General features: G+C 46.9%; 1 protein-coding gene across 1 annotated transcript in view; it reads right to left on the reverse strand.

Annotated features, from left to right (window-relative positions):
- Positions 1-21,927, reverse strand: part of LOC135911247 (uncharacterized) — a 71,772-nt gene extending 49,845 nt beyond the window's left edge. The window contains exons 1-10 of the mRNA XM_065443440.2: positions 21,668-21,927; positions 11,405-11,446; positions 9,506-9,666; positions 8,344-8,592; positions 5,563-5,709; positions 4,387-4,582; positions 3,110-3,350; positions 2,305-2,470; positions 1,307-1,474; positions 501-650 (exon numbers count right to left, since the gene is read on the reverse strand). Of these exons, the coding sequence (XP_065299512.1) occupies positions 501-650; positions 1,307-1,474; positions 2,305-2,470; positions 3,110-3,350; positions 4,387-4,582; positions 5,563-5,709; positions 8,344-8,592; positions 9,506-9,666; positions 11,405-11,446; positions 21,668-21,713 (1,566 nt within the window). The 5' untranslated portion in view covers positions 21,714-21,927. The remainder of the gene's footprint in view (positions 1-500; positions 651-1,306; positions 1,475-2,304; positions 2,471-3,109; positions 3,351-4,386; positions 4,583-5,562; positions 5,710-8,343; positions 8,593-9,505; positions 9,667-11,404; positions 11,447-21,667) is intronic.
- Between the last annotated feature and the right edge of the window lie 420 nt (positions 21,928-22,347).

Raw genomic sequence — 22,347 nt, forward strand, 5'->3', positions numbered from 1 at the left:
TAAAGCTGCCGGGAAGCGTCATATCTATATGCACTAAAATTTATTGCTCGTTTACAAATTATCCTCAATACTGCTTTCGTGAGTACACTTGCAAACCTTTGCGAAGAGCGTATCACAACCGCTTCGAAAACATTTTTTGAGATGATCTGCAGTCGTTTACCTTGTCTGATGTGACTTCGATTGCTCGTAAGCTCACTTTATTTTAAGCAATAGTTTTTCTGAAACAACTAACCTCTCGTGAGCTTAATTTCAACGCGTAAAGGCAATGCAGTGACTTGTGGAAAGATTCGTATTGATTAGAGGGAAAAAATATTAGAACGTAAACACAAATAGAGCATGGCACATGACAAGTGTATGACCAGGGCCTTACACTGCTTGTGTCCGGGGCTGTTTCTTTATTGCTTCGTAATCAATATGAATGTTTGACAATTCAATCAGTTCGGTCTTCAGTCGCCATTTGAGTAGCCCGAACCGGCTGACGTAACTGCGATTCCACTTACCGGTATATCACAGTCGAAGCGGCGGAATGCCTGCACGGCGGCTAGACGAATCTCGATGTCGAGCTGCGGGTTCTGGAAGCAGCGGTACAGCGTCTCCTCTGCGCCTTCAGACTGACCCAAGTTGCCGAGAGCCTTCAACACCATCAGCGTCTGCAGGAAGCCGAGCAATTACGGACGGACATCGTTGTTGCGTTTCCCGTTCCTGTACAGACTCTCTGTGAACGCGCTCTCAGCGCAGCCCTTGGCCCAAGTTACATAATATGCTTCCGGTGCTGTGAACTCGATGCTTACAGTTTTTGGCCCTAATCGGCAAGCACGAGGGAATGGCATGCGGCACCGATGTGGTCACGTGCCTGTAATCTTGCTTGAAATAGCGTATGCTTTGATTTTCAAGAATAAACAGTTGGCAGTCTACAGTCTCGGTGTCTTGTGTGCTCCTCCTGCTGGCCCTCGTTTTTTTTTTTCACGCAGCTTCAGCCTTACTTCAAGTATAAACCAGCCAGCTCCCAAGAACGTCCTAACATCAGGAAGAAGACAGGGCTGCAGCGGAACATTGTTGGGCTTAGTGTTCAAATGGTTGCTTCGCTACTTGTGGAGACATGCGGCCCTTTCACATAAAGCTACGCTACTTAATTGGAAGGGAAGCCCATTCAGCGTTAATGTACAGCAGCTTAACGCTACCTCCCGTCTTTGACATATCCTCTCCAAACCTGTTCCCTGTTCGTGCTATGGTACCTGGCGTACTGCAATGCTGATTGAAACGTTGCCGCGTGGAGCACAGACGGTGACACATGGCTTGCACTCACCATGCGGTCGTCGCGGGCGTAGCAGTTCTCGCCAAGGGTCAGGTACAGAGCGCGGACGAGCTCCTTGATGGGGCCGTCCGTGGCGCAGTTCGCGTTGCTGCGGCAATAGGCGTAGGCCATCGTGGACACTCCGAGGTAGGCCTGGGACCGCTCCAGCTTCAGCAGAGGCTGCGCGTGGTGGCAATAGAGCAGCTCGGTCATGCCAGTGCTCCACGTTGTACTCTAAGGTTTGCCTAATCAGGTGTTCTATTTTGCACAGCATAATTAATGTTAACCGGGCTCGTAGATGAGACCACATCACACGTTGAGCATGTGTTCTTGTATGTATTAGTCGTGTTCAAAGACAATCTGTCTGAATTTTTCAATCATCAGGTGCTATGCGTCTTTAGCATGCCTGCCTTTCCTGTAACGTACTTCCCCCCAAAATAAACCTTGACTGACTTGACACTGTGCAAAGGAGGATGCTTTCTAATTCTTTGTGGCGAGAACTGAAAAAATTGAAAGAAAGCCTACAGGAGATTTAGAATGAACGGCGATGCCTGTGCATCGTGGAACAATAACAGCGTAAGCTCACATAATGCTCTAAGTTATTCGAGTATTCGTACGGTCGCAACCCTATAAGTCCCGGTGGCTATGACTACGCGTTTAGCTGCCCCATCATGTATTGTGAATGCTACCAGCCAGTGAGGCGCATCGGGGCGCGTGATTGCACGGTTCGTCTTCTTTGCACGACATGACAGCCGCTGACAGCATTAAAATGACTTCGGCAACCAAGGAGGCGAGGGCAGTAGTTTATTCGTTACTGTCGCAACCGGCCTAAATTTCATAGGGTTAGTAGCGAATACTCGGTTGGTAAATCACGTAGAATAATTTGCCAGGAGACTGATCTCGTTATAATTCGAGTAAACTTAAAAGATCGATGACTTTTGCGGACATGTATGGCAAACTTGTCACATTGTGAAACTCAACAACTTGTCATTCATCTAAGGCATACTCACCAGAGCATGCTCTATCATTTCCGAGGTGGGCTTGGACACGAAAGCCAGAGATGTGAGCCAAATGTCGGCGTCGATTCCGGTGACCTGGCCTGAGATCATGGAGTCAGTCATCATGCGGATAGCGGCAGGGCTGCCGGCAGCTGGCAGGGAGTCCACAAAGAATTTCCTAGAAAGGAGGTACCCAAAAAGGGCAATCTAGTACCACTCGCTGTTAGGCTAGTTGGCGCAGGCGATAGTAATGATTTTAGTGTCGAAAGCACGATCACAGAAGGGGCGGACATAAAGACCGGTCGAGTGATCGAGGTCCCCGGTCGTCCTATTTTTACGTACTCCCCTCTCTGTGATCGTGTTTTTGGCGCTAAATTCATTATTCTGTTGCCCAAAAAGTGGTCTTCGGTTTGCAAATTCTGCACATTACAAGTTTGTCTTGAAACTGAAATACCTAAGTGCATAAAATGGAGTGCACACAATAAAACAAAACAGAAAAAAGCGCCAGTGAAACTTGCCGACATCCTTTTGTTACCCACGTTTTCATGTCTTACTTGCATTATCGCCAGACTGTTATCACTCGACTATTATAGAGCTACTACAGCCATATCTGTACTACTATTCGCTCACAATGATCTGTAAAATAGTCATGATCTCATTAGCCTTTACAAATACAAGGGTAATGCAATACTAAATGCGACGACGTATGACGCAGCAATTCCAGTTGACGAACTTGCAAAATAAGTATGGCTGAAAAATGTTATAACGCTTTTACGCCCTCATCGTAGTGTATAGGTAAGGGTGCACTGGAACTTACTTGGCCTTTGGTGACATGCTTTCGGCTTGACGGAACAGGATCTGCAGGTCGGCGATGGTCAGTTTGCGCAGGCTGAACACAAGTTCGGTGAACAGTCCCGGCGAAGAGGACTTGACGGCGTCTCCTGCTGACTCGGCGATGGCTCGTAGGGCGCTCTCAGCACGTTGCAGCGAACTAGAAGACTCCTCGACCTCGTAGTCATGGTCGAACAACAGGTCAGTCTCGGTTTCTGAACTGTACGCTGCATTAGAACATGTTAAAAAGAACACGTGAACACCTGAAGTTAAGAAAATTCACAAGTTTGCGGCAAGCTACCTTGATCAGGTTTATCACACTAAACGGCTGTGTTTAGTATAGCTGGTTCTTGATCATAAAACTAAGGTCATTTTTCGCTGCATTTGTGCGGCGAATTTAACACGTGCATAAGCACTTTATTCTTAGCACGAAGTGTCAAGCAAATATTACTTCTAGAGCAGTATAAACGAAAAAGTAAGTGGCACCCTTGGTAATGGAGCACATGTGTTTATATTTTCGCATTGATTGCTCTTTGTGGGCATATTGTAAATCTTGTGTCTCTTGGCAGCGCATAAACGTTTTCGGGCATCAGATTTTGCGTTTTCGTGTCTTTCTTTATGTGTGTTTCATATCAGCGATGTAGCCCAATTTGGCTTGAAAGCTTTTCAAGCATGAAAGCTTTCTTTTTTAGCTCTGCGTTTCAATGCTAGAGTAGATAAAGCAGTCATAACTTAGCTGTGCGATGAGAATAATGCAACAATGTTTACGTTGCAGTATGAAAAGATACGGAAAACAAGCCACGAAATGCGTTCGAAACAAAACCTCTGGCTAGATCAAGCAAAATTTGCGCACTCCTCACAATGCACAAATACTTCACCCGGATTTTAGTTCGGATTCGTTTTGAGCTTAGTTGTATACTTTTTTTCTGTCTCGATAGTTTGTCAATAGACTTGCTTCGTTAGTGCCTCACGCTCAGCGTTACGGTGGTTGAACGATCGGATTGGATACTCTCTTGGGTTACCCTGGTGTGCAGCACTGTATGTAGCCAACGCTATTCCCTCGATAGAGTTTGCTGGCTCCAAATTAAACCAGCACAAATAAACGAGGACACAAGAAACACGCATACACATGAAGGGGCACAATCATATTGAAAACAAGTTATTCACAGGACGCAATCTTGCGCCCTCATATATTTGAACTGGTTGAGCTTGCCCTGCGTCCCGCCAACCGGCCCAAACGGAAGTGTTCCCCGGCGGGCTCACCTGGCCGGCGTCCCTGCGCCCTCCGCTGGCTGCGCAGGTTGAGCCCCTGGGTGACGTCAGTGCGGGCGCCGTTCTCGCTCTTGGAGAAGGGGCGCACCACGTGCGACTCCTTGCACTCGACGCTGTCGACGAGGCCATTCTGGAAGACTTGCTTGCACTCCTGGCGACCCTTGACCACGGGTGCTGACCTCAGGTTCTGCGGGAGAGCGCGGCAGTCTGTTAGGCCGGCAGATATAGGCTTCTGTAACAGCGACGCACTGCACCATGTTATAAGCTAGAAGAGGCGTCCAGGCATTGCCAGAAAAAAAGGTGGATATTCTTGCATTAACATATCAGCATATTATTGCTGTGACCTATACCAGCTTCTTGAGCGCGCTGTCTGTTTGTTGCTTACTGTCACTTAGCTTACCGCGTGCCTACAATGGATGACATTATATTTCTCCCTGATCGAGCGTCCAAACGTGATCGATCACGCATACCCTTCTTTCACTTTTGAAGGCGTGAAATCTACACTGCCGATTGTAGCCTGCCATTCTCATTCTGATATTTTGCTTTCGTATCACTCGTACAACGCGCAATTCCGCCTGATTAGTGCGTGACACACATGCATATTTTATTTCTGTATTGTTCTTCAACTCTTTATTTTATTCTCTCTTTCACACACCATACCCCTCCCAAATCACTCACGATTCATTTTCTATGTATACTTTTCTTTCTGCTTGAAACGGCAGGCGCTGAGCCCTTCATGGTGGCAGTTGCCTGCTAGCTCTCTCTCTCTGTCTCTCTTAGGTCTGTTTTATATATGTAAACGTAATGATAATAAGTTCGCGTCTCGGCTTGACAATGCGCGACAACCCGGGCACAAAAGAAGAACTCGTCATTGTTTGCGGGGACCGCAACGCTTAAGTGGCGCGGACAAGGAAGAACGGCAGCGCACATCCTTGTCGTTCTTCCTTGCCGACGTCACTTAAGCCCTACTATCTCCGTAACTCTATCAAGCCAACTAGCCCAAAAGTGTGTGCTCCTGGTTGTCAATGTTTATTTCGTAAAACTGTCTTACGTGGAATTCGTGACGCTAAGCTCATTGCAGATACTGGCAGCTGAACACTACTCCTCAATCAACGCCCCAAGTCTTTGCCAGACTACGCGAGAGTGCAGCAAGGGTGAAGTCCTCACGTCGTCCACTGACGAAGCCTGCAAAGCAGTGACGGTGCTCTCGCGGTCCTTGCACTGAGAGAGGTCCTTGATCCGGCGTACGCTCGTCGAGGACCAGCCTTTCGGGAGCGTCTCGTAGATCGTGGGACACCTTCCAGCGATGTCGAGCTGGGTAAAAGAATAGGAAAAAAAGGGGTCGGTTGAAACCAAAAGTGCCCGAAGTCGGCCTCCATTGTGATGCGTATTTTTACCTACAGAGCGGGAGCAGGAGTGTATATGTTAAAAGCGTTGACTTTGTCTGTAAGGCCTGTGTTGTCGCCACGCTGTACCTCTAATCATGCATTCCTTTATGTCACACTACCGCGCTTTGAATACTACTTAGTGCCGACACACTGTGCGCGGAAACTCAAGCTGTGAGTTTAGTCCTCAGTATGCTTTATTAAGCAATGCATGTTATGCATAAGAAGCAAGATGTTTCATTGGTTAATACTTGAACTTTTCGAATCCTAAAGCTTGAAGGCTCGCATTTCTAGATTGCTAAGAAAATTCCCGTTATCTGAGTAGTTCCTGCACTGTTAAAAACGCATGAAAACGCGTAATTGTAAAAAACATTTTGCGGGTTATAACTTCTGTGTACCACGCACTTGACCCTGTTTACTCACTATATGAAACTGGGCCGCTAATGTTCTTGTGTGTAGTTTTCAATTGAATAAAACACCTCTAAAAACCCGTTTTCCTGACGAGTATGTCGAGATTCGTAAAATTAGGCCACACTTACTGGTAGAAGGGGAAATCGCTTCTCATGACCTTGGTCATTTTTGGTTTAGCGCAGCTTGAATGCCCAAGCCCCTCCCGAACAAGGACTGCTCGTAAGAACAGCCACTGCCAAATCATGATAGAGAACTAAGAAACTGTGACCTTGAAGTTTAACTTCAAAAAGCTTGTGCGGGGCCGAGCTAATTTGTTAAGAAGGCGCAACACGGCACTTGCATATCTACTCCAGATAACCTGTTTTCCGCAATCTTGAAATTCTCCCGGTAAGCACAGCTGAAAAAAAAATATTTAGGCGTAAGCCAAAGAACTGAAATTCGAGTTGGTACTTCATTTCGTGGGGTGCGCGATGCACTCACGGGCCTCAAGGATGGTGTACGGGACTCGAGCTATAACTCCCAATTGCCAAAATTTTTATTGGAAGACCCAATAGGGATTTTGCTGAAAGGCATAAAGTGATTTTGCCGATAATGTTTAATGAGATCCCGTTTAAATCGAAGTGGTGGTGAGGATGATGATGGTGTTTATTGGCATCTCTTTAATCGGGGCAGGGACAAGTATTCCGCGAGCCTGCTTGATTTAGTGAGGCTTTACTAAATATATCGCTATGGAGCCTTTTGCTTATCTGATCTCGATCTACTTTAGCATTGAAAACTTCCATCGCTGTATTGTACCATTCTTATGGTGACTGCGGCTCTGCCATTATCTTTCCGGCGTTTCTTCCCCCAATTCTCTGAATGTCGCTTACTTATCTCGACTACTGATCAGTTAAGCATTCCATCTTCGTTGAATCGCAATGCTTATGGAAGGTGGACCCTCCCTGAGAACCTCACTTGGATTGCCATTACGATTTGACGAGACGTTTCCGGGCTTTCTTTTTGTCAGCACACATGCCCCATTTGTGGCACATAATCGCTCCGGTATGTTTTCCTACTCGGGCAGCAAGCTCGGGCTTCAAGTAGGAAGGCCTACAAATTTCCCCTCCTGAGTTCTTCCTTGCTGTTTTGTGGCACAACTCTTTCAAGCACTACCTGGCTGCGAATGACAAAAAACAACAACAAAAGAACGAAACAGAGGACCCACTCACATCCCCCCAGAAAAAGAAATCTTGGCTGAGAACATACGGAACTGACAGTTGGAAATGAACCTGTGAAGCCGTAAGCAATTGAGGAAGTGGAATACAGCGTAGTTGACTAACGAATACCAACTTTCTCTACTTGGAAACTGTTAAGTGCTATGACTGTTTGAAGAGAAGGGGGGGGGGGACATTCTGCCTTCTGTGTATCTCTACCGCCTTAAGTTTTCAATAAACTCCACATGCCATGGACCTACATGTAGAATCGCAACTTCTACCCGATCTTACCCGACGTGAGAAAACTTCACTCTGTCGTCTGCGAGTGGGCGTCTCCTTTACGAGCGCCTATTCATTCATACTTGGAGTGATGGGCATATGCCGCATAGGAGAGATGTTAAACCAACTATTCGGCAACTGTCAATCACGCAAAGATCACAGGGCTTTTATCGATTGGCTTTAGGCAAGTTATATGACAGACCGTATAGAGAAGATGAAACCCCCGAAGCGTGCTCTGGTGCCTTTGGGTTGTAAAGCGAAACTTAATCGTGGCACCAGCCTATGTGATCTGCAGCGCTTGAAACAACAAAAGTTACCGCAGCCAACATTTCGGCTATGGAAGCCGCCCTGGTGAAGACAGGGCACCTTGTGAAAATGTCCGCTTCGGCGACACTCCATGTTTCAACCACTTCAAATCACTTCAAGCTTCCATCTGCCTGTGAAAGTTCAGTCTTGTTAGATACCAGCCCATATGCTTGTTAAGGAATGAACCATGAACGCTTCAGGTGATGTTTAGGCGCATGCTGGGAACACTTCCTTCACTGTTTCTACTGCTCATTTAGTTCCCCTTTTCCCAGTGCAGGCAGCCCGCCGGACCCCTCGGCCAGCCTCAGATAGCCCGATCAAACCCTCGTACTTTCCCTTATCCCTTCTCTCTCTCTCCCTGGTACGGAGCTCACCTCGTTCACGTCTTCGCTCACTTCCAGCTCCTTCATGCTGTTCTGGAGCAAGGAGAGGATGGCCTTCTTGATGTTCAGAGCCCGCGGAGTCTCGCCCTGCGCAGGACACAGGTTGTCCACGCGGCCATCCTGGTACGAGAAGCGAAGCGGCTGCCGCTCCAGGGCATCCCTGAGCTCGGCCAGGTTCGGCGAGGGTCTCCGCTGTCCAGGCCGCGTGGGGTCTTCCTCCTCCAGGGTGGTGCCCCGGATCTGCGCCCGAGTCCATCGCGGTTATCGTAAGAAACCGAAAAGATGTGCAGATCCAATTGCACATGTTGGAATCGAGATATGAAACGAAGCTTTCGTGAAGCCGTTAGATGAATGCAATAAAACTAACTGTGATACAGTACACCATCGCGACAACTTGGGATTCTTAGTATGCAAGTATTGAGATATTCCTCGCGCAACTGCGCAATAAATATGTCACTATGTTTGGAAATCAATAATTACATATTTTTTATGCCTAAAGGCTGGATTCCGAAAAATAGATGGTCGAGACAGAGCACAAAAAGTGTGGCCGGTGACATGTAGAAATAGTTGTTCCCAGGCATAAAATCCTGTTGGAAATTAGCACGTGTTCTGCTTGGCCCAAATATAAAGGCAGAATTCAGAAAACTTTTTGTTCATAAGTGCTCCTTGCGGTTGACCGGAAGCTTTCGCTGTTAGTGCGTTCAGTATCAAGATTGGCTGAAATTTCCTCTAAAGAAGGATTTTATTGTAAGTGCTTCCAGTGAATACGAGCCCAAAGGCCTCATTCGCGAAGCTTCTCTTTCGTGCAAGCTGTGCGTCGCCTTCATTAATGCTTAATGCAGTTTGAAAAGGAACAACAGAGAGAAGTATACGCAATGAACTAGAATGCGACGACCAGAGTTTGCCCTGTCACTTTCTTGATTTTAACGTGCTTGTCTTCGTTTAACCTACTTGCCTCTCGCGCTTCAAAGAAAATTCAGCACGAATATCGGGCAACAAGCCAGAATCGCCATTTTGCTTTTACTAATAATATGGAGAACGTCGCAACCAGTTGACATTTTCTGCTAGGAATAGTTCTAGCATAAGCACTTTTTGTGTGAACACGGGCCGCGTTATATTTCTACAGCTGAGCGTGGCTTTAAATGTCGCTCACCTGAAGCAAGAAGTCGCACGATCCCAAGGGTTCAATTTCGACCTGGCACTTTATATGCACGGCCACTTTCTGAGAGGTCGTGCCTTGGACTGCGGTTTCAGTTGTCGACGCATAGTCGTAGACGTAGGTCGTGCTTGGTTGGTAGGAAAACTTGCGGCTTTCTGCGGTTTTCAAAGATTATAGACAGTGTAAGCAAACTGCAAACTGAATACGCGAAATCAATACTGCGCAAACTAGCGAGGTGGAGGAAGGTGGTTGAAAAAGAAAATGGTTGTCCGGCCACTTTCTTTCTGAGAAATATGTGTTAGGTTGGCTTTGTAGCGTTATGTTACATTGAGGTGGACCACAACGTTTTTTATCATAAATCGCCAACTTTACTTTCTTAGTGGTTATACTAGGAGCCCTATAAAGTAAAACTATTCCAATATGTTTTTATTCCCATCTCCTGGGGTGCGATCTTGTACGCGTTCCAAAATAGAACGGAGGCGGTCCGTTCTACCGAGCCGCACACGCTTGGTCAGTTTGAACGGTGTCGAACGCCATGACGTCAATTGTGAAGTGATATCTGCTGTCAATCATTCCGTGTTGTCTGCTATCGGACGAGCGCAACGGAACGGACCGCCAATTTCGCGACGGAAAGAACGGACCGCCTCCGTTCGAGTTTGGAACGCGTACAAGATCGCACCCCTGATGTCAGATTTGCGTAACTGCTGACGCAAGCATCGCGCGCTGACCCACAGGGTTGTCTGAACAGACCAATCAAACGGCCTCCTCGTTCATAGGAGGTCCCTTTTGTTTTCTTGAAGAACGAATAATATTGCTTACACTGAGTGGCTTGTCTTATCTAACTGGCTGACAAGAGGCGAGGAGCACACTCGAGTGGAGAGGGATTCGATGGGGCCGAGTCAGTGTATTTAAATATGATTACCGGATGAAGAGGGTCGTGCCGGCGTCTACGATTGGTCCGCTTTCTCTTAGCTTTGCGTTGGCTCTTCCACAATCCCGGCGACATGCAACGGAAGCTTAAGAATGACGCTAGAACGGATCCTCAGCAAAGAAGCGTTGCCAGAACGAGGTCGTAAATGGGCCGAAAGTGCTCGAAAATTTTACACGGCCACACAGAAAGCTTTATTACACGCAAATAAACCCATGCTCTCCAGCAGGTGCGAGTAGCCAGTGCCTGAGCGATCGGTGGCAGTCATCTTTCATTCCTTTCGGAACGGGGCCACCTGCCGCTATTCAGAAGAAAATTCAGTTTTGTTCGGCATATTATTGCATCTCTAACGTGTACACGTCACGTTGACGCGGTGAGTTTTCGCGGTTTTGTGACGTCGCTTGACAGGCAGGTGCAGTGGGTGCAGCTCGAAAACTTTTGACCAATAGCCGAGAGATAATGGCAGAAAGGCGTCTAATCAGGTTCAATCATGCATAATCAGTGTGGACACGTCATATCAGATGGAGAGCTATCGCGGTTTTCGTGACGTCGCGTGACAGACAGGCGAAGTGGGGGTGGTCCAAAAATTTTTTTGACCAATAGCGGAGGGCTTGTTGCAGAATTGGAATAGAAAGGTCTGGAATAGCTTTACGTTATAGCACCCTAGGTCACAATTTCGGATATTAGGCGTTATCAACAACGCATGTACACTGGTAAATTATATTCATGTTTTGAAGTTATAACAAAATTGAACATACTGCTTGAAGTAGCAGCGACTTGTGTAAAGGCGTCAGCGGAAAGCCCTTTTTCTACTCATTTCACTTCCTCGCACGAAGTTGGATTTGTAAAGAAATGATATTAACGATCTCACAAAACTTTCAGCTCGTAGCCAAGTGGTTCAGAAAATTTATACGAAGCACTGTTGTGCCGAAATGTTGCCGAAGAGGCCAAGAGAGGATTCTTACCCGTGCAATGCCTCGAGCAGGTTTTACTGCGTTCAACAGGACCTGAAAAGAGAGAAGAAAGAAATGTTTTTCCTTGAATTATCTGTCGGTCACTAAATTGCAATGAGGATTTTTTGAGAACTAAATTGTTCACAAGAAGAAAATGTGCAAGCCAAATAAGGTTGCGCTACAGAGAAGCAGTGTATAAGCGCCATGTCTCGAATTCTTATAAGCGCACACAAAAAAGAACTAAGAAAGAAAAGAAGATAGAAAGAAGAGACAAAATAACGAAAGATTTATGGATATTGTTGTTACTCTTTTGGGGAGCCAGTGAAAAGACATCCATTAGTGCCGTCTATCTCACAACATGAAGAGGAAATAAGTGCTATAGCGCAATAGTTTTGAAACCAACAATAGGGCTAAAAAACGTCGCTCCATACTGCGGCTAACAAACTTATTAACGCTACGCAAGAAGGTAAGTGAATTTAATAGGCTAACTTGTGCAACATGCATTATCTTTATAAGAATGTAGACTGGAACCCCTTGTGCACGCGAAAACGATTGCAAGGTGTTACCCCACGGCGTCAAGCTCTTGCTAAAGGCGGTGTTCCAACGTAACCAATAAACAAAATAAACGTGAAACAAATAAGTTAGAAGGCTGTTGTCAGCAACAATGCCCCGTATTCATGGCCGGCAAGACAGATGCCTGCCTTGTAGCACAGCACCGACCATGCACCAAATATCTTCGTTCCAAGAATAGCGTGCCTCTCTCACTGTTTCAACCTGTTTTGTAAAGTGGCTCGGTGTTCATCAGGTTGCGCTGAATAACTTTTTTTAGCAAGCTGCAGCGCAAATTCGAATTTTTTCACACGCGCTATGTTTAGTTATTTTGCTAATCCTGACCTCCTCGCGATAACTGCGCACGCTGCTCGAGAAAAACAAGCACGCCAAACATGCCCGATGTACTACCGTAAGCAGCTTGTGACTCATTCAGCGTTTTCTGGAAATTGGTGGTGTTGGCTCTCCTGAAAGCAAACTGCAGCTCGGGGCCAAATACGATTTCGCTATCGAAATATATGTAAAATGCAAAAACGTCCACACTGGACAGCTGCTCAACCTTCTTGAATAACTTTTTTTTGCATTTGTGGTACCATGCTGGGTTATAACGCATGTAAAAGGAGCAAATTATTTAGGGCAGCAAATTCTTACGAAAATTGCCGTTGGTTCGTAAGCAAACGAAAAAATAACCATAGAAGCGCAGAGTCCCCAAATTCACAACTCGGTACCGAAACCAGCTTTCCCGGTGTAGGCATTTGACGCATGAACTTAAATCTGAACTGAAACTGTTTAATTTTTACGAGGACTATGCGAAAATCGCACTCACATATTATTGTGCAACCTGAGGACTGCATTTATTTCGTAAATTTTTCTCCTCTTTACACGTAAATGGTTGCTATTGGCTCACTTGTTATAGCAGTCTTTGTTGCTAAGTTGCAAAGTACGTAAACCTGGTGCTTCATTTTAGTGAATATATTGCAATATCCAATAAATTCCGAAAATATGTTGACAAGCTAGATAAAAAAACCTGCATCTGAAAATCGCGGGACTTCATCCTTTTTCTTTATATGTAGCATCAGTCATCAAATTATTTGCATTAGATGCTTAGAAAAACGATTGATTAGTTTGAATGCATTTAGGAAGGAGCTCTTGCGGTATCTTCCCTTTAGGAAAACATCATCTAATGGAGCGTACTGGTCCCAGTAATTTAATCCCCGTGCTTAAGGACGGAAGAGGACAAAGCATCACCAGAGTACAGACATCATTTGTCTGTTGTCCACGAATGTCAACTGATTTCCCACCTGAAATCAATAGTTTAGACGTCTTTCTCCCGGTATCGTCGCTTCGTTCGCGTGTCATGGTTATCAGTTGCTGTCGCCAGCTGATGGCTGAAGGCGCTTGTATCAGCAGACGTATTTGTGCTTCTTGTTAGCTAGTTAAATGGCACAGCATGCACTACGTTGACTAAAAGGGCACATCGCTCTATCTGTGGAAGAAAGTTGTATGTCGCAATGCCTCGCCACGCTTTAATAGCCGATGCCTGTTTCTTCCGGCATTTTTTTTTTTGCAGTTAGGCATCCCTCTTGGTGTTAACTTGTTAGCACTGAAGATAGAAAATATATTGCTAACGGTATAACCCATGCTCCTTAGCAATTGATGTGATACCGACTCAACCGTAGTGAAGTTGATTAAAACTTCGTTGCAATGCTATTGGATGTTATTTCATTCGTGTAATGCAAGGTATTGCGCAATGCTATTTAGTTGTGTCATGCGCAAGCATTCATTGGAAGCCGTGGTGTACGTGCATCTTAAAAAATAGTTTTGCCTTATCAGCGAACAATTGCAGGACTATTGCAACAATGCCGCCGGACAGAACTGTATCATAACAAGCAGAAATGCGTAAGCCCAGAAAGCGCGGAAAAATACGGTGTACAGAATTATGGAGACGCCATGACGTTTCTGCTAGTCCTTTTCTGTCGGTTTCCCCAGATTTATTTCACACTGTTCACACATTCCGTCCACTCTTTCTGTAAGTGCAGAAGAGGTGTCGCCGGCAACAGTAATATTTGGTTATTCTCTGGCCACCACTCCAGAGTTGTTAGCGAGGTTCTTTTGCGCCAAGCGGACGGGGCCCTCGTTGTCTTCTCCTCTCGAGTTTTGTTCCCTTAGCACAGCGCTAGCTGGCGTCGTCGATAAGCGACTGTTGACCACAAACAGCCCCCCCCCCCCCCTTCCTTCCTCTGTCTCGTGGGCATCTTCTGTAGTCCGCCGATGAAGACCACGACCCTGGGTGACCTTTAGCTCCGAAGATTATCGTGGCTTCGTGTTCAGAAGAGTCACCCAGCCGTTCCGATCGGTGAATGCTTTCCGGCCACAATCTGCTAGGCGCTGCTCCTTTGGAGTGTTTGTTGGCGCGCTCCGATTCTGAGCGCCGCCGAGCTTGGAGACAAAATACGTGTACGCTGCTGGGACGGCTTCTGCGCCGCAGCAGAACCCCTCGTGGTTTTCATCGACGCACTTTGGAAGCCGGTGTAGCGAACGTGCGCGTTTCAAAGTGGAATCTCGGTTTCAGTTGTCTGTCGCGGAGAGGACACTTCAAAGAGGACGGACAACAACGGAGCGCTTCTTGTTTTGACTGTATGTTAATCTGCGTGCCCAACATGCTCAACGCTGCAGACAGTCAAGTACAGTCGAACGCCACGGTTGTTTTGGGGAGGCACACTTCAGGAAATTGACGGCGACAAAACAGACGCGGAAAAAGAATACGCGTGGTTGAACGAGCGTCAAGCTTCAAGTGGGTTTGCTCATAACAGACGATCACTTTAAGCAGCCAACATTCACGTGATTGTTCGGAACGTTCCCGCTGGAAGAAAAAAAAAGTAAGAACTAACCGCCGTAAGGCAGAGGCGCTACTTCCTGTCGTGAACTGCTTTTTCCGCCTTCGGTTGTGTCTTAACATTGTGTTATAAGATGAACTAACCAGCCCAGCGACAAGTACTGAGAGCATAAATGGGAAATTAACTTGAAGACCGCGTGTTAGCTTCGGACTCTCCATTCGGCTGCGCAGCATCCAAAGTGGGATTCCAGCAAACGATTCTGTTATCGCTGCTCTACGTGCTTTGACTTTGACACGGCTGTGCTGCCTAAACACTGCACGCTTTGATGCTAGAAGCGATGCATTTGAAATTAAACGCATTGACGCGCCATTCCCAAGTAGAGTTACGCACTTGAATATGAAATGAAATCTTCGTTTCTCTCTTCGTGGACTACAAGATAGAGCGGACGCAAGGAACGTAAGCCACATGCAGCTGCTCGAAAAACCCCGTTACACACCCCGGGAAAACCGTTGGCGAGAAACAGCCTAGACATTACGGGTCTCCTTACGTCTACTGACGTCATGAACCGCGCACGTACAGATTCCAGAAGGCGAGTCCCCTGGAAGGCGAATCGCTGCTGCACGCGTGGCGCAAGAGATAAGAATCTTGCGAACACGCAGCACCGATAGACGAAACGCTGGCGTGGATGTGATTGGGTGGTTCTCCAAATAGCAGAAAGGGAGATTAGATGACCGACGGGCCCGAGATCAGGCTGCGCGTGTTCCTCGGGAAAGCCGCATCCGTTCCACGTGCCTCGAGGACGCAGCCACGTGACCGCGATCTGGACCAATGAGAAGCATGCAGCAAGACTGGCATTTTGTTGTCACTGGGCTCAGCACAATCTCAAGTGGAGCACAGTGAGGCAGTAAAGGACGGCCATGCGAGAGACGGTTGGTCCTGCGCCATAGCCGACACGTGCAGACATTGAGCCATCCCGTTCGTTTGTTTTCCCGTTTTTACATTTATAACTTCCTATCGGTTTTTTCTGTCTTCCAGTCGATTTCTATAGATTGCTATCGATTTCCTATAGCCTCTGCGGCAAGTGATGGCTTTTGCTTCATGTTGAGCTAATGCTCATTGGCAGTGTTGAGAACTAGAAGTGCAGAAGGGGCGGGTGAGTTTGCACGGCTTCGTGATATGGCCGTACAGTGGAAAGAAAAAGAACGTGGACGCAGGTGTAGACAAGACAGGACGTGACTGAAGTCTCGATGCCGCCAGGTAGCGTACGAGCGTCTATGTGCGTGACTCGCCGGCGGTTGAAGGAGTGTTCTAAACACGCCGCCATGAACGCGAGTGGCGCCGGCTAACGCTCCAGCGGCTAAACTTGTGCCCACACGCAAAGTGGATGGGAGGATGGCCAGCTTAATCTATAAAGAAGCGCACGCGTTATGCGCAGGTATCGGGTTCGGCTTTCACCTGCAGCTGGTTATCTCTTCATCCACTTTCAATACCATTTACCTTATCATTCACACATTGAGATTAAACCTAGCAAACAATTTCCATAATGCTTTCTCTGGCTTCACTGTGCGTTTTTTGCATATGGTTGTAACTAAAAATATAAAGAATAGACTCCTTCGTATGTATTTATCATTTTCGGTTCCATATGAAGAAAATATTACCGTGTAGCACAGGTGGCGCAATGCTCAAATGAAGGGGCATTGGAATGGAATCCTTGTTGCAGCACAGCGTGCAAGAAGAGACTGTCAGAGGCAGAGTGAGCACTTGTTTGCTCACCCTGCCCTTTGTAGTTACTGCGCCCGCTGCGGTTCAATAATTGCCAATTCGTCCAGTGTTCATTTCTATTCCATTGCAATATTCGTTGCATTATCCCGGTTCGTGGTCTATGGTGCGCGATCTATAATTTATTTAGGTAATCATTTAGAGCATAGCACAGCCACCGCGGAATGTACGCTCACTTGTAGCAATAAAACCACTGTGTGAACTAAAGCACGGGTAACACCGTTGTGCTGAGGCTGCCAATGAATTTGGGCCAGATACAGTGGCACCGTCGTACAGGTCAGTACACAGGGACGAATAGAAGCATACGCGTACCGAGCCCCAGGGAAGTACTCACTACTGGCTGCTGCTTCAGTGTAAAATGAAATGAAAATAGGCTTACCAAAAAAATAACCGCACATAACATGTTGATCTTCGCTTTATGAATAGTAATTATGTTTATCATGTAGCCATTTTTCGTATTGACGTGGCCACGGGAAAGGTATGGCCTGTTCTGACCTTGCGCGCTTCAGCAAAAATGCCCCAGCTTTATTGCGTGTGCGCTGGCGACAAGTCGTTACAAGTCACCTGTATCTTCACACTGGGCGTGCTCTAAAGCGGCGCGATCGAGAACATTTTGAAAGGCCGCGAGTGATTTACGTCGGCTTTCTTCAGGCGTGGTCAATCGGCGACCGGAACGGCACAAGCGGAGGCGGACGCAGCCGCTAATCTAAAGTGCAGAAACGCGAAGTTAAATGCGACACCCACGGCTGCTTTCCATTTCGCCTCGAAACGCGAGACCGGCGGCGAGCAAAAGTGAGACCGTGGTGTCAGAGCGGGCTCAAAGGCGTTGCGACTGTTTTGAAACACTACGCCGTCACAAACGGCGGCTGACAACCAGACTACGCAGCTGCCCCGGGAGAAAGCGCCGCCGGGGGCGAAGGTCAACGCTCGAGGACCGACGCCTGGACGCCACCGAGGGCAGTGCAACTTTGTTGCCCCTCGCTTCGGCAGATTGGCGTCGGCATGCGACCGCTTTAAAGACTGAAACGCTTGAAATCTCTCATTTAACATGAGTGATTGGAGGAGCACTTCTACCGTGTTCCCACAGCCATGCGAGGTCCTCTCGGCATTCACTGCAGAGACGGCCCTTATGTGCCTTAATTTCAAATCAAAAAGTGCGTCATAATTCCCAAACACCATGAACAGCTTATCCGTGAAATTACAGAGGCTGACAAGATACAGCGGCTGGGTAGCCTTTGTATCAGCATGCCATCTATTGCGCTCACCGAAAACGAAATCAAGTATCTGGCTGTGATGCGATAGGGGTTCATGAGATGTGTGACATCGCACAAATGTTTTATTACTTTTGGTCCCGTCTAAAGTCTAGACTTGTGGCGATTTCGCAAAGAAAAGCATAGTTGAAGTCGGCGCATGTGTTGTGTCCTTTCTCCTGTCCTCGTCTTTGGCGCTGTGCAGACATGTCGATATTGAATCACCAACTCGCCCAAGCTTCCACTTCATTGTGTCTCAGAAGAGGAGTAGTCGGCGCCACTTATCGGCACCAGAACATCCTTATATGTATTTAATAACAACATACAACAAAAGAGAGCCAAGGGACAGGACAGACACGTGTGGGCGTCAACATGAAACAAATGCCAATAACATTTTGTTGGAACTCGGTGCTCGTCGATGTCACGCCATCGTCCTATTTTTCTCGCGTTCGAATGAAGAATTGAAAGAAAACAAAACTCCCGCGTGTCTTACCCAAGCTGCCACCTGTGCCTAGTTAAAATAGACTATTTTAGCTTTGCCATGCTTTCTTTGACGTCGTCTTAGCCCTAAACCGGCCACGCTCCTAGTCCTTGTCTTTGTGTCGGTCGATCGCGGTATATCGCACTCGAGGCACTGCGTCCCGTGGTGTTGGAATATGATAGCCAGCTCTGATTGTTGTGCTTGAGCGGTTGAGTGGAGTTTGAGTGGACCAATGGATCGGCGAGAACCATAGCCAAGCAAGGCCACTAGAGTATCTCTAGTGTTACGTCAAATGCATCGGGACTTGACAAACGCGGTCTAGTCGGCGACTGGAGGTCACATTCATGTTAACGTGAAACGCAAACACCGAGAGAGAGGCGAACTGGACGAGCGCTGGTCCCATGCACTCGTTTCCTTGTCTGTGTGTTTGTGCACGAGTTTGAAGTTTGCGCTGCAAGCATGCACGCAAACAATTACCGAAGTCAGCGAGAGGTTTTGCAGCCCCCTGTTTAACGCCATGAAAGCGCAATTTCTGGAGCCTGTAGGTCACACAATACCGGACAACCGCGCCGACATACGTCCGTGGTTGCTGGTGGACACGTCTACGCCACGTTCGGGGTTTTGCGCTTACAAATGACCGTGCCTTTCAGCTCTCAAGGTTATGAGGGTCACTAAGGGCGCCAGGAAATACTCGAGAAGTTTTTGTCCAAGGCTGGGGATTTGACCATCATTTGAATGCGGCTATAACATAAACCTACACAAAATTAGTCTTTGCAAATGCAGCAATACTCAAGCTCATACTGAAAAGGGGCGCATACGGGCCTACGTCTGTCAGGCGTACTTCATCAGTGTGGTCAACGACCGCTGACACCAGTTAATTTCGCTTAGTCTCTACAAGCACAGTAGACAGATGTGAGAAAGATGTTTATATAAACGTGTAAAGGAGACCATACAAGGTCTCTTTTACAAGTTTCTGCAGCGTGCCATGGACGAACAAGGTCGGCTGCAGGCAAGGCTGGCCCGCGACAGGGCGTTATGCCTGGTGCAGGTATCTGGGCATAGCGGCTCTTATCGCATGACGGTGCAAATGCCCCGCCGCAGGCCAGTCTCACCCCAGCCGACTTTGTTCATCCATCGCATGCTCGAGAGCAGCAGAATAACAGTGCGCAAGCGCCCAGTCACCTGGTATTTTTTTCACATTTGGCGGGCTCTCTTTGGAACGCGCAAAAAAGGGACCGCGTGAAATATATCGTGTTAGAAACCATTTATTGAGAGGTTTCTCAAGGTGCTCTAACAACTTGTCGTATCAGACTTGGGGTCTGTAGCCAATACTTAAAAATTTCTTTAAATAATCATAACTAATCCGTTAGTTAAAAAAATAAAAAAATAGCCTGTGTAACTCTAGCCAGTGCCAACATTATGCATTGGGCTCAACTCGTGTCCGGAGTGCCTCTCATGCTTAAATTTTTGGCTCAAATTATGTGGTAAAGCAAGTATATATATACAGGGGTTTCTTTAAAGTCCAGCATGCAAGACCCGACGTAGCAAATGCAAAAAAGAGAAGACGAACCTTCTGGAAGTAAGACGTGCTTACTTAACGTTTCCGGCTGGTGGATCAGCCTTCGTCACAGTACAGTGACTGCACGCTCACGAAGGCTGGACCACCAGCCTGAAACGTTAAGTAAACAAGCATTACTTCCAAAAGGTTCGTCGCCTCTTTTCTGCAAGCACAAATGCGCTTCTTCGTGTTTCTCCGTCACTACACACACACACACACACACACACACACACACACACACACACACACACACACACACACACACACACACACACACACACACACACACACACACACACACACACACACACATATATATATATATATATATATATATATATATATATATATATATATATGTATATATGGCGGCGGAGAAATGTGATGCAGCGCTGCCACCAACCAAAGAATCTATGCGCTGAAAGACATCTTCTGCTAAGGTCGAGTAAAGCGAGAATAAGCTCACATCACACGTTTTAGCTGGACGTCGGAAGACGGCAATGGAAGACAGGTTTCACGTTCCATTACGTGAATAAACGAGTACGCTCACGGTAATCGCACTTCGCTACAGCCATCGCAGCTCCTCTGTACTGGCTATAACGCTTATTAACTGTGTTCCGGGACTTGAAGCGCGACCGGATATCTCTGCACAGTCAGTAGAGTATTCCCCAGTCAGCGTTGTGCTTACTGTTTGTTCTTGTGGTGTATCAAACTCAAATGACACGAAATCTTTTTTAAACAGTGTGTTTTAAACCCAGGCGTTACTGATTCATTTATGGTTGGCAGTCAAATATATTTGCTTTCATTTACTTGTTCTATGAACAGCCGGCTCTTGTTTAGCAACCATGCAAAAGTGCAACCTAATATAAGATCTTAGAGCCCACAAACGTGCTTGCAAACACATGTGCATTATCAACACACCATGCGCTGATAATATAGTGATAGACTGCAACTAAAGCTTGGGTGTAACAATGCAATGTAAGCGCGGAATCTTATCGATTACCTTTTCACTCAGCATGTAAATATATTATTTATGATTGACGTTCTCTATCGTTGAGCATGTAATATTGTATATTGGTTACGCCTAAATGAATGGCGTTTACTTTAGTCAGCCGTCCTTCAGAATGCAATATTATTTGTATGCTTAATACAGGAATATGTGTAACAGCGAAAATAATTCTACTAAGCAGCTTTCAGAAAATATGCACCTTACATTCCTGAAAAGGTCGTCATCAGTTGCTCGTGTAGTTAATGTCCATCGCACTGCTGGTGAAACAGCGTTTAAATTTGTTGCATTATCCTAATACACAGATTTGCGAATAATTAACTTGAACAAAGATGTGGATTATGCTTAGGGGGGAATCGTCATGTTGCATGGTATTCCAGATATATGATCTTCTTTCTGTACGTCCTGTGTCCCCACTGCTTGCTGCGATATCAGTACATGTACACAAAACTGATTGAGTCAGTGGAAGCTAATGAAGTTTTCTCTCATCACGAACATTGTAAGACAGGCACGTTACCAAATCAAATATGCATTTTAGCAGTTCCTGTGCACTTCGAATAGCGTGGTTGAAGGGAAACGCAGTTCATTGAAGGGCATATTTAGTAATTGTGACAATTTGTCCCTTTTGCTCGCTGCTGAGAAATGCGTGATAAATTATAAATTTTAACCGGCATTTTCTCGATATATATACCGCATTTTCGCACATGCAACAGTCACGTATGCAATTGTCGAGCGCGAAACTTGAGCGTTTGTTCACTGCAACCGAGTGCCTGGAACGCGTAGCCGGGCCTGAGGGCATTGCAGTCGCCTCCTACCTGCTAGTGCAGCCGCGGCACAGAGCAGCACGATGACGGGCTTCATGGCGAAAGTGTTGCCTCCAGGCCACGGTCACATCCGTCCGTCCCGAAGCACACAAAGAGCGAGTCCCCCCTGACGACACCCACAGCTCCGAGGTGCTTGGTCTGCGGTTCTCCTCTTCGTGAAGCAATGATAGGGCAGGTTACGAGAGAGAAAAAGATATAAGAGGGTTTTGGTGAGACGCGACGGTGGCGAGGCCACAACGGTTCGCGTATGCTCTGCGCTGGCGCCAAAACGGGACCTTATATGCCGTCCTCTGGGTGACGCCGCCTTCACCCACTCTCTGCCGAGAGAAGGAGATAGGTTGAGGAGGCGACGGCCAGTCTTGGGCGATACCACAGGAACGACTTGGTTCTGCTCACGTGGGTGCAAGATGCGCGGTGGAGGGTTCCAGAAGAAGGGGCTAAGAGGCCGAAATGATGGCTGGGATCAAAGAAATTGGAGATAAAATTGTAAGTGTAGTCGAGAAGGGGGGCATGACGGAGTACTCGATTCGGCGAGAAGCCTATCAAATGAAGGAATCGCCTGAAAGGGCAAGATCAGTGATTGACGCCGAAAGAAGCAATATGGCGACCGAAGGGAGGGTAGAAGGGCAGACAAGAAGGACTAGATGGTGGTCGAAGAAGGAAGGGGAAGG

Source organism: Dermacentor albipictus, chromosome 9 (assembly GCF_038994185.2).
Source record: "Dermacentor albipictus isolate Rhodes 1998 colony chromosome 9, USDA_Dalb.pri_finalv2, whole genome shotgun sequence".
Classification (NCBI taxonomy): Eukaryota; Metazoa; Arthropoda; class Arachnida; order Ixodida; family Ixodidae; genus Dermacentor; species Dermacentor albipictus.